This window comes from Pollicipes pollicipes, unplaced genomic scaffold, assembly GCF_011947565.3.
Source record: "Pollicipes pollicipes isolate AB1234 unplaced genomic scaffold, Ppol_2.1 Scaffold_6686;HRSCAF=7923_pilon_pilon_pilon, whole genome shotgun sequence".
Taxonomy (NCBI): Eukaryota; Metazoa; Arthropoda; class Thecostraca; order Pollicipedomorpha; family Pollicipedidae; genus Pollicipes; species Pollicipes pollicipes.
Genome location: NW_023596921.1, coordinates 7,823,383 through 7,834,988, shown reverse-complemented (window position 1 = coordinate 7,834,988; position 11,606 = coordinate 7,823,383). Strand labels below are relative to the sequence as shown.

Below are 11,606 nucleotides of genomic sequence, written 5' to 3'. Positions count from 1 at the left end.
ATGAGGTATGCGTGGACGGCCCCGTTCACTCCCCATACAAAGTTAACATGAAACTTGTGATTATGCATGGATGCAGTTCACTTTAACATACTTCCATTGGAACGTTCCTGACCTGCTGCTCTCATGCACCATATCCGTATTCTTGAAACTGCCTGACAAGTCCAGTAACGTCAACCAACGGGAAATCCCAGAGTGCCTTTGTGCCTGACAATGAGCAGTGCTATGCTAGAGACTGTACCGTGGTTTTCCCCGCTGGACGCAGGTGGACGGGCCGCCTGCGGCGCCTTCCAGACGTGGCGATGGCAGAGGCTGTGCGCGGCGACCAGCCTCAGAAGCAGCTCGTTCTCCGCGTGCGGAAGCAGGGCGTGCGGTGGGCTGGTCTGAAGGTGAGAGCGGGCGACAGGCGAGTCACCATCACATAAAAGCGTTGTATTCGGCCGTTTGCGAGGATATGCTTGTCAGGTGTCCACTACAGGCATATATTTGCACACGTTTATTGTGCGCATATCAATTCGGTAGGTGTGGCGATAACGGCTATCCTTTGCTTGGATTTTGAAAAAAGCAATACTACTTCGCTTCTGCATGGTCATGGTGGTTCTTAAAGTGATTGGACCGACGAAAATATTTTCATATTTCTGTTTTCTTGAATCGAGCAGCAAAGCCTTCCCAAAAAACAATTTTTCAACCATGGCTTCACAACAGCTTCATTATCGTCGTGTCTACCATCTACCATACTTCTCGCGCTTCGTTTCGCAGCGCCTCTTCACGGTGGGAAGGAAGCGCTTCTTCGTGCTGAGACCCAAGACTAAATAAAATCTTTGTAGGCGAACGAAAAAACTGCAAAATTGCATGCGTGTCCGTACTGCGTTCCCGCAGATTTAACTAAATCTTGCTTTTCTGTTATCGAGACGATTCCCTCGCAAGCCCAACTCTTTCAATGGTTTATGGTGGGGCGTCGTTATAAAATGCTGAGCTATCTGAGTGCCAGCTGCAAAATTCTGCCCAATGGGTGTCGTGTATCTATTTGAGAACAGATAGCCACAACCATGACTTTGCTTACATTTTGGCGAGCGCTTCAAACACCGTGTTTGTGTGACGTCATCGCTGAACAATAACTTACCACACACGAAACAAATCTAACTACAATGAATCAACAGTCCGTGGTTAATCTCGGGACAAGCGGCATCTTTGGACTCCATGCAGATAATGGTGAAAGGTCTGGCTACGCACTTGTCTCGCTCCCAAAAACACCATGTGCATGTCTAAGGCGAAACAACCAGTTTAAGACCAGCGTGCTCCAGGAACATCAACCCCAAAGGCATACCGCTGAGTGCGCTCGTCCGTCCTTCGCAGGAGGAAGTGGGAGCGTCAGCTTTAGCTAGGCGAGCCACGTCATGACTGTTTGTTCGGTTCGCGTCGTCATGTGGCGGGTGACCGTGCTGGTGCTGCTGGCGGGCGTCCAGCTGGCTCGCACGGAAGGCCGTCAGAAGCGCCAATGTGAGTCATCCTGCCACATTTCGCACCACATGTGACGTGCGCGATGTGTACGTGCGTAGACTACGCGACATGTCTTACAGCATGATGGAGTGGAAACGCAGTTCGGATGAAAGGTGTCCCGCTTACATTTAAAGAAAACACACCCTTAACCTTGGAACGATCAACTAAAATGGCTGCCCGTAGCCTTGCCGACCTTGACGCGGCTGACTGTGTCACGAGTCCGTCCAGAACCCTGCCGACCCTGACGCACCTGACTGTGTCACGAGCACGTCCAGAGCCCTGCCGACCCCGACGCACCTGACTGTGTCACGAGACCGTCCAGAGCCCTGCCGACCCCGACGCACCTGACTGTGTCGCGAGACCGTCCAGAGCCCTGCCGACCCCGATGCACCTGACTGTGTCACGAGACCGTCCGGGGCCCTGCCGACCCTGAAGCAACTGTGTGCCGAGCCCGTCCAGGCCCCTGCCGACCCTGAAGCAACTGACTGTGTTAAGAGACCGTCCAGGGCTCTGCCGAACCCGACTGGCAGATTACTTCGTGACTGACTGTGGTCTCGCCGACAGCCATCACGTTCGGCGGGGGCTCTGCGCAGACACCACCGCCGTCGAATGCATGCAAGGACTACGCCGGTCGTGACGGGGTCTGTGACGTCATCGCCACCTGTCCGGCACTGCTGCAGATCGTGCAGAACAGACCCAGTCGTCAGGACATCCAGAACGTGCGCCAAAGCATCTGCGGTAGCCGACGTATCAACTTCGTAAGTGACTAGCTCACCTGGTATCCTGCGGCTGCCTGATCTATCTGGTGAAAACATCTGGGGGCGCCCAGGATCTTCGCTAGGTGAGGGGGCAGGCGCGAACGGCTGGCCTGAAAGCTTCGAATGGGGGGGGGGGGGGCACACTCAGATATCTCTGCTGTGTTGACCAGGGAGCGGGGAAGGGAGTCGGCAACGCAACGAGCACAATGGCGGCTCGTCAAAAGCTAGAGTTGTTGACGGGAGTCTAAACGCTGGTGTTTCGTGTAATGGCCTTGCGCAATAGAAAGGATAATCGGCTCAAAATACAGTATCACGTTAACAGTAATAAGGCAAGATCCAGCATTCCATTCTTACCACATGTATAACCGCGCATTGTGATAAAAATTCGTATCGAATGGTGCAGGCATTCAATGTGACCATGCGTTCGTCGCTGCTGAAGTTACTAGATTCTAAGTTACTAGTTTAAGAAGTTACTAGATTATATTCTAAACATGAAAGGCAGCACGTGGTTCATGACTTTTGACACGGCATGACAGTTTCGGTGCAAACTGAAGTCGAACTCAATCATTCTGAATCCAGTCCGTTCACTTTTCCCACATTGCTTGTAAATGGGCGATCTCCGTTCAGTCCAGAAAAATGAAATAATCCATGCCAATTCATCAGATATCTCCTACGAATCACTCAACCTAGTGTCAGATTAGGGCATATGCAAATGGCGCCATTTTTGGCAAACTTATAATGCGTCGAGTCCGTTCCGATTCGTTTTGGGCCGGTCAGCTTCCCACTGCATTTGACTTTCATTCGTGTCTCTGCATTTTAACGATCCAATGCAGTCCAGTCTGTGGCGTAATCTTTGTTCGATGGATTTTTAGACTTCGTTAGGAGTGCTTATGTTTATTGACGGAGATAGAAGAAACGACATGTGGGGACACATTTCCAAAGTTAGAAATAATTTAATGCTTATCAGCCAGCTGGGCGTTTTTCAGGGGTGATTGATATATTTCATATATCCGTGCCATCAAAACGTTTTCCTGCTTCACCCGAGGAGTGGGTGTTAGTGGACTAACCCTTTAGCTTGCGGACCCTTGTTGATGGCTACTGCGCCCCCTGTTAGTGTTAGAGTTATGTGGGCATTCAGGCGCGAGTGGTTAACGATGCAGATCACTATGTGACGGGTCTGTACTTAACTCCCGGCTGACGAGTGGTTAACGATGCAGATCACTATGTGACGGGTCTGTACTTAACTCCCGGCTGACGAGTGGTTAACGATGCAGATCACTATGTGACGGGTCTGTACTTAACTCCCGGCTGACGTGTGGTTAACGATGCAGATCACTATGTGACGGGTCTGTACTTAACTCCCGGCTGACGAGTGGTTAACGATGCAGATCACTATGTGACGGGTCTGTACTTAACTCCCGGCTGACGTGTGGTTAACGATGCAGATCACTATGTGACGGGTCTGTACTTAACTCCCGGCTGACGAGTGGTTAACGATGCAGATCACTATGTGACGGGTCTGTACTTAACTCCCGGCTGACGTGTGGTTAACGATGCAGATCACTATGTGACGGGTCTGTACTTAACTCCCGGCTGACGTGACTGGCACCCTCCCTGGTCTCGGAAGTCTCTTCTACGTGGGCTTTGGGTCTTGTCTTGGGAGCATCTCTTCCTGGGTTTCGGGGTCAGTAAAGTTAGAGGCGCTCAGTAACTCGGTAAAGGCAGGGGCGCTCAGTAACTCGGTAAGTCAGCGGCGCTATTTGCTTGGGCATGAGGCGCCCTCTTGTGCTGCATGGAACACCATTGCACAGTTATCTGTACGTCCCGGTCTGTGTACGCCCCTCGACCCCGTCTGAGCGCACCGCAACACGAAAAAGTATGATTCCTGCTCTCTCGGGTTTGATCTCGATCTTGGAACGTATGAACTCTTGTCTCAACGATAGCTTTGGAGCAACGCTCGTTGGGCTTATCAGATCATGTATCAGACCATGTCGCCTTGGGGCTCCCACCTCCTTACCCGGTACGGAGGCCTAGCTGAGCTTGCACTAGGTCGAGGCTAGTGAACCTTAACCTGTCAGTCTGCCATTTTAACGCTCATCCACCTTAGCTTTGATGTGCTCATATACATGCACGAAGTTCGTATTTAACTATGCTTAGCGTCGTTCCTCTGCTTAAGTATTCAAGCATGCCTTTAATTATTTCTGAGGCACCCATTTACCTGAGTTGAGACTCTCTCTCCACTAGTGATCGAGGAGTACTCGCACTTGGTCAAGGGCCGCCGTCCACTTACACGCCTTGAGTGTCCTTCCACTTCGATCTTAGGCGTTTCTCTGCTAGGAAATTGGGACTCTTCTCTATCAAGACTAGCGGCGCTACGCTAACGACAAGCGCTGCTGAGCGTGCGCATAGCGCAACCTACATAAAAAAATTCACCTTTCGTGTCTGCGCAGAGATTGTAGACTGCTTTGGTATGTGCGTTGTTTATCTTCGTTGCATTGATTTGTGCTGCTGGTGCAGTCAGAGATTTCACCGAACAGGTTGCCATCACGCTGGTATGATCGAGTGATGGCAGTTGACAGATGTTGTCCTGTCAGAAGATCCGCTTAGTTACCACTGCTGAGTATTTGTCAATTGACAGCAGAGCCGGGTGTTAGCGTAAATGCCTGGAACAATGTCAAACATGTGCGGGTCATGTTAACACGCGTTCGGGTGGGGTTCATTTACCCACCCCCCGGAGGTTTTTCAGAATCGGTTCTGAACGGCGCGGCTAAGCGGCGCCAAATTTTGCATAGCTATAGACAATGAAAAAGTGGATTGTTTGGAATCAAAAATTAAGATGTACTTTGTAAGGCCGGTGACCTACGGCAGGTCAGTCAGGCCATGGGCTCAGGAAGTCAATTTCTCGGAAATCGCTCAATCTTATGCAACAACGGAGTGTTCAACAAAGCCATAATCTCTGAAATACTTTCTTACGTAAAATAGCAATCGAATAAATAAATTGCATTGACCTAGAGTCGTGTATGAAGGTCAGACCAAGTTTAAAACCAACCTATGCTAATTTTCTAGGGTTTTCTGTATTTGGTAGTTTCTGGTTCTCATTTCGAATTTATTGATAACGGAATCTGCATTACACACCTTGCATGGCTTTCTTAGAGGTCGGAATAGGTCACTGGCCAAAAATGACCCAGCCCAGCGTTTGGTTTTTAGGAGTATACTGCCTAGCGTAATATTTGCTGCTCATCAAAATGAAAAATTTAAAGCACTTTCGTATGATTTTGGTCACTATGACCTGCGAAAGGTCAAACAAGGTCACCGACCTTGAATGAGTATGTGCCATTTTTCTTAGAACAGGTATTTAGGTTCTGGGGGCACCTTTGAGACCAGCCTAGAGTTTGACCTTGTTTGACCTTATGTGACCCAAAAGCCATGACAAGTGACCTCAATCTATGACATAAGTGAGTTCACGTACAGGCCAATACACCCTGTAAGTTTGGTGTCTCTAGCTCCCTTGGTTCCTGAGATTTCGGGAGACGGGGAGCTCAAATTGAGCCTCACCCGAGCGAAAGATATACAACGGGCACCCGAGCGTGTGTTAATAGCACAGAGCGGCTAAAGGATGTTTTCGGCCCACAACGGCAACTTAAAGAATGCACCCTAACTCGTTAGTCCTTTTGGTATGGGTATCAAATTGTGCTCTGTCCGAATACGGTTGAACGTTGCGCACTTCACTGGCTATCGGAGTGTATTGCTGTATACAATTTGCGGCCTAAGGGGCCCAGTGGCAAGCACACAGACTGTCTACGTCTGCTCACACCTGGCCGGGACAGGACGGCAGTGTTCTGTGACGGCGTGTCTCTTTGTGTGACCGGCAGCGGCCGGTGCCTCTGTTGTGCTGCGCCAGTAAGTCCCAGCCGCCCACCCAGCCGCCCACCGAGCCGCCCACCCAGCCGCCCACCCAGCCGCCGTCAACGGGCGGCTTCAACGGCGCGCCCGAGGACCACCCCAACCGGCGCCTACTGCCCTCCAACTGCGGCTTCAGCTTCACGGAGAGGATCGTGGGTGGAGTGGAGGTGGCGCTGGGCGAGTTTCCCTGGCTGGCCATCCTCGGCTATGAAGGTACCTTTCAGAACGGACGGACAACGGTTGGCTGGCTTGGGAATGGATGTTTTGTGTTGTGATGAGGGAAAGACAAACACCCCTGAGTCATCCTGCAACAGGGTAGCTAGGGGACAGTCCCGAGCCTTGACCAGACACAGTTTGTCCGAGTGCGGCTCGCGCCGACTCCGCAGCTCCACGTGCGCCCTCCCGTCCGCAGTACAGGGGACCGTTGAGGTGGACTTCAACTGCGGCGGCGCCGTCATCAACGACCGGTACGTCGTGTCGGCTGCTCACTGCGTCACCGACCTGCCGGCCGGCTTCAGACTGGCGACGGTGCGCATCGGCGAGCACGACCTCACCAAGGACTTAGACTGCGTGAGTAGGCGAGCAGCCAGGGCGGGAGGAGCGGAGAGGGGGAGGGGAGGGGCGGGCGGGGGGCACACGCGAACACGTCGAGTGTGGCCAGCGGGATGGTCGAGTCGGCAACAGCGCTGCCCCCGCCTCTGGTCTTCGATGGGACGCCACTGCCAGCGTCCTCATGGAGATGACTGAGTTGATCAAAGAGGCGCCTTCAGTAAACCCGGTACCGAATGTGGGGTTGGTTTGTTACCAGTCAAACACCATCAGCCAAGCTCAGCTCAGAGCTGTTATGGTGTGATGCTTTCGATTGGTAATTAAGTTGTTGCTTTACCGGGAGTACACTACCGGGAATGCAAAGTACTCCTTCAAATATTTTGATTCTGCCTACTGGACCGTACCTCACCCTCCCTGCTCCAGCAGCCCACCATGCCGCCCCCACCCTTCCGGCTCTAGCAGCCTACACTACCAGCCCCCTCCCGGCTCCAGCCGCCTACCATGCCGTCCCCCCTCGGCTCCAGCAGCCTACACCGCCTACCGCCTCCAGGCTTCAGCGGCCCACACTGCCGTACCTCCTCCCAGCTCCAGTATTCATCAGTCAGTTGAGTTTTTCGTATAATACAAGCCTGTGTTCTGTGTAGGTGGATGGCGTTTGCGCTGGTCCTGTGCAGGACTTCAGATCGAGAGATTATCCCGCACAAGGAATACAACTCGCCGAATCGCTTCTGGAATGACATTGCGCTGCTTCGCCTGAACAAGCCCATCAATAATCAGCTGGGCAGTAAGTGTGTCAACTCTTTGTATTGCATGTAAACGCGTAATTGGGGCCTTCCTGATCTACGCTTTCAGCTCCAGTTAAGATACCCGTCATCTCTGTTATTGGGTATTTGCTTTGCTATTTACTTCCGGCTTCAGCGAAGCGTCAGGTTTGGATAATTAGCGTGCTTATTAGGCTATTGGGCATTTCCTTCCGCTATTTGCTGTGGTGTTTAAGCTGCGAACCCCCTGCATTTTTGTATTTATATGTATACATTTGCTGCATACATTATTTGTATTCATACACGTTGGCTGAATTTCTAGTCCTCTCACACCCACTCGTGGTCTCTTTTCAGCCTCGTCGCTTCGATATGCCTGCCGTTTGGCAGCTTCAGGACCAAATCTTTTGATGCCCAGAGGCTTTTTGTCGCCGGGTTTGGCCTGACAACAGCATGTGAGTACTGACTTTGGCATTTATTTCTGTATACCGTTTTTGTCGTGGTGTCCTCGTGGCGTAATGGCGTCCTTGACCAAAAACAACAGCCCGTGTCTAACTTTTCGACGCTTTAAATGTTTCTCGCAAGTCTTTCCTGAGTTGCGTAGGATAACCGTGCATGTTTTAGACGGAAGCTGTAAAATATTTCTTTGATTCAAAAGTCATAGCCCTAGGGCTGTTTTAGTTGAGTCATCATCATGGAAGCATGCTCTTCAGTGTACAGGAGTTGCCTCTACCTATGCCCGTATTTACCCCTATCTTATGTTAACATTAACAAGTGCGAAGTTTGTCGGGCGTAGGCTTTTTATATTGCTCGTCTATTGTATGTCTTCGATGCGTGTGCTTGGTGCGTCTTAAAGGGATTATCCCACCTTTTTCGTGCTTTCCACATTTTGACATTAGACGCGTGCGATTTGTCAGCAATGTTAGTTTCCTCGAAATCTTTCTGAATAGCCCAAAATTTATATCTGAATTCTCCGGCCTTGCGGTATGCATCTCATTTGATTCCCTGCTCACCACTATGAAAAAATACGTTGCATTTGCCTTGCTTTTTCCAACGTGAGTGTTCTGTATCCTTTGCAACGCGCTAATGCGTTAAAACAATCTTATAATAAATGCTGTGAAAGATTGAAACACTATGCTTATAAACAAAAATATATGCGAACGTGGAGCTATTAACACGTGAACTGAACGAAACATTATGCTACGGCTTCATTCTCCCCGCTTTGGCGTTTGCCACAATGCCGCTTCTCGAGGCGCGCTTCGGCTTTGTGAATGGGAGCATCACATGATCCATGCGACGCACTGGTTCAAACTTCAACCAATGTGCTCCTCGGTAACAGGCCGCTGCTCACTGGGCCAGGTAGCGACGTAACTAGCCCTGCGGTTTCACCAGAGTATGTTTCTGAAATATGCACCTAAGGTGGGATGCATCCTTTAAAACTGCACGAAAAGATTTGCCACAAATAAACGTGACTCAAAGGAGGGGATTTGTGTTGCTTTGCGGGCTGGTAGTATGTGCTATATGTGTGCAGTAAAAACTTGATGGCAAGGACAGCAGTCGCGTATCATCAGGACAATAGTACAAGTGTATAAAGTTTGCAGTGAAATTTAAGTAAATTTAACAGACATCGCTAGACATGGCGACGGTTACAGTTCACACAATTCAGCACGGGCTCTGCGCGTCAACAGGGCAGCTGGAAAAATACTGAAACCACGCGACGAAATATATTTTTGACTCCATATGGAAAAGGAAAAAATGATACATTATGATTAGCAGAGGATATGCAGAACCTATGATATCCAATGACTGCCTTTTGGTGAATATAAAAGTGACTCTTAAATTCGAGGATCAAGAAAATTGCTGCAACGCCCGAGTGCGGATAAGCTGGCAATGGCAACGCGGGTACCTCACGCAAATCAATGGTCGCTGATGGGAAAAGGGCCTTGGTTAGAAAGAATGCTACCTGTACGGTCAGACGTCCCCCAATGTTTTTGTACTTTGCGGTGCTACGAAGGGTTGTACCCACGTAAGATGCCCCAATGAGGCACAATATATAAATGACTGCAGATACAGAACATTGGGAAGCTTGTCTTAACTTAAAGACAGATTCCAACAGTTAATTATGTAGTGGAGAGAAGGGTAAAGACCTTGCAGTAGGTTTGCCATCCCCTATTCCAGCTGTATCGACTTTTCCAATAGAGGGCAACATTAGATATTCACTTCGTCTTAGGGCTTCATAAACGGTCGGGTTTTTGCATATTTTGCATCCAAGAAGCCCTTTACGAAAATATTAATGACTGAAAGTGGGAATCCGTTTCCTTGAAAGAATGGTCTGAGCCGATCAAGCCAGGAACAAAATAGATGACAGTTGGAGCTTCAACAGAGATATCTGTAAATAGCCGTTTTCACACAACGTACCTTCAAAGCGTCAGGAATGGATGAGAAAAAGCTTAATCCAAGACCAGTGAACGTTGACTTTCTATAGGAAGAGGTTTCAAATTTGCTCGTCCTCCTCCTTCTTTAGCTTGATGTTAGAATATTGGACGTTAAGGTAAGTGAGAAACTGATGGATATACGACCCGTGCGGAAACAACAGAAAGGAGTATTCGATATATGGCTGGGAAACCTTGGACCGAGAGTCGGGGGGCATTAAATCACAGGTATTCTTCGTTAAAGCACATACAGATATTGCCAAAAGTGGGTCTAAGTGTAAGTCCTTCCACCACCGCCTTTTTGCGTGTGAGGATTTCGTGACATGAGTTCTGGGAAAGAGGTGGAAACAAGCTGCCAGCGAAACACATGAACGTGGGACAAGACTAAAACTATGCACGCAAATGTCTTGCTTTGTTTTAAGCGGGATATTTGTGAAAAGGCTCAACATCCTAAAACTGTTGTGAAATGTGTTATGAAACGTGAAAAGATTGGTCAGAGAAATAGATAAATGTAATAAATCAGCCATCCGGGAACATTCCTCTGCGTGTGAAGCCCACTTTAACATCCGTAAATTTTGGGTATCAGGGCGTTGCAGCAGTTCTGTCTATCCTAGGATTTTAATATCGCTTCATGCTCATCGAAAAACTGCCATTGAATATCACTGGGTCTGCACATCCTTTGCAGATTATAAGGTAGCCTTTTCATACGGAGTCAAAAGGTATTTCGTCGCTAGATTTCTTTATTTTTCAAGCTGTTCTGTTAATGCGCAGAGAGATCGTGTTGAGTTGTGTCAACTCAACCGTTGTCACGTCCACGATGTTGATCAAATGTACCTATATTTCTTTGTTATTTTGTATGAGCATTGTCCTGGCGGTGATACGCAGTGCATCGAAGCGTCGGCGACTTGCATAAATGATGGGTACTGCTGTCCTTACTATGACGTTCCTGCTGCTTCGTGCTCCCGAAGATGTTCCATTTGTGTGACTGGGCATCCACACGCGCTCCTGCGGAAAACGGTGGGTGGCTACCGCGATCGGGTCACCACCAGCCAGCCGTCCAGCCGCTGACTGTGCCTGCCCCGCCTCCTCTGCCGCAGTCGGCGACTCCAGCGAAGTGCTAATGAAGGTGCAGGTGCCGGTGGTGGCCCAGGACCAGTGCGCGGCCGTGTTCCGGCGCCAGCGGGCCGTCATCGGGTCGGGCCAGATGTGTGCCGGAGCCGAGAAGGGCCGCGACTCGTGCTCGGGCGACTCGGGCGGCCCGCTGATGGCCGTCGACCGCGTCACTGGGCCGCCCTACCGGCTCATCGGCGTCGTCTCGTTCGGCGTCACGCGCTGCGGCACCGAAAACGTGCCGGGCGTGTACACGCGCGTCACCGAGTACCTCAACTGGATCATGGACCACATGCGTGACTAGCAGGCGCGTACAGCGGCGCTAGACGGGCGGGCCGGGCGGGTCTCCCCAAGCCGTGGCGGTGGCGCGCGCGGCCGCGCCGGGCAGGCGGGCCGGAGGACTGGCCAAGCTGTGGCGGTGGCGCGCGCAGCCGCGCCGGGCAGGCGGACCGAGGGACCGGCCAAAATGTAGCGGTGGTGCGCGCGGCCGCGCCGGGCAGGCGGGCCGGGGGCTGGCCAAGCTGTAGCGGTGGCGCGTGCGGCCGTGGGGCGGGCGGGGTCTGGCGAGTTCCCGCAAGCCGCGTGAGGGTGGGGCGGGT

General features: G+C 50.9%; 2 protein-coding genes across 2 annotated transcripts; both read left to right on the top strand.

Moving 5' to 3' along the window:
- The first annotated feature begins 297 nt into the window (after nucleotides 1–297).
- On the top strand, nucleotides 298–7,485 carry LOC119108601 (serine protease 7-like). The gene is made up of 6 exons (XM_037232192.1): nucleotides 298–386; nucleotides 1,354–1,497; nucleotides 2,062–2,255; nucleotides 6,128–6,371; nucleotides 6,571–6,728; nucleotides 7,352–7,485. Exons 2-6 carry the CDS (start codon nucleotides 1,395–1,397, stop codon nucleotides 7,442–7,444), a joined length of 792 nt encoding a protein of 263 aa, XP_037088087.1. The 5' UTR covers nucleotides 298–386; nucleotides 1,354–1,394; the 3' UTR covers nucleotides 7,445–7,485.
- A 340-nt stretch (nucleotides 7,486–7,825) lies between these two features.
- LOC119107831 (CLIP domain-containing serine protease 14D-like) lies at nucleotides 7,826–11,311 on the top strand. Its single transcript, XM_037231390.1, has 2 exons — nucleotides 7,826–7,920; nucleotides 10,995–11,311. The coding sequence occupies exon 2, from the start codon at nucleotides 11,018–11,020 to the stop codon at nucleotides 11,309–11,311; it is 294 nt and encodes a 97-aa protein (XP_037087285.1). The 5' UTR covers nucleotides 7,826–7,920; nucleotides 10,995–11,017.
- The last annotated feature ends 295 nt before the right edge of the window (nucleotides 11,312–11,606 follow it).

Coding starts and splice junctions, on each gene's coding strand:
- LOC119108601 (XM_037232192.1), top strand. CDS start 1,395: ATGACTGTTTGTTCGGTTCGCGTCGTCATGTGGCGGGTGACCGTGCTG. Junction 1,498..2,061: donor AGGCCGTCAGAAGCGCCAAT/GTGAGTCATCCT, acceptor TCTCGCCGACAG/CCATCACGTTCGGCGGGGGC. Junction 2,256..6,127: donor GTAGCCGACGTATCAACTTC/GTAAGTGACTAG, acceptor TGTGACCGGCAG/CGGCCGGTGCCTCTGTTGTG.
- LOC119107831 (XM_037231390.1), top strand. CDS start 11,018: ATGAAGGTGCAGGTGCCGGTGGTGGCCCAGGACCAGTGCGCGGCCGTG.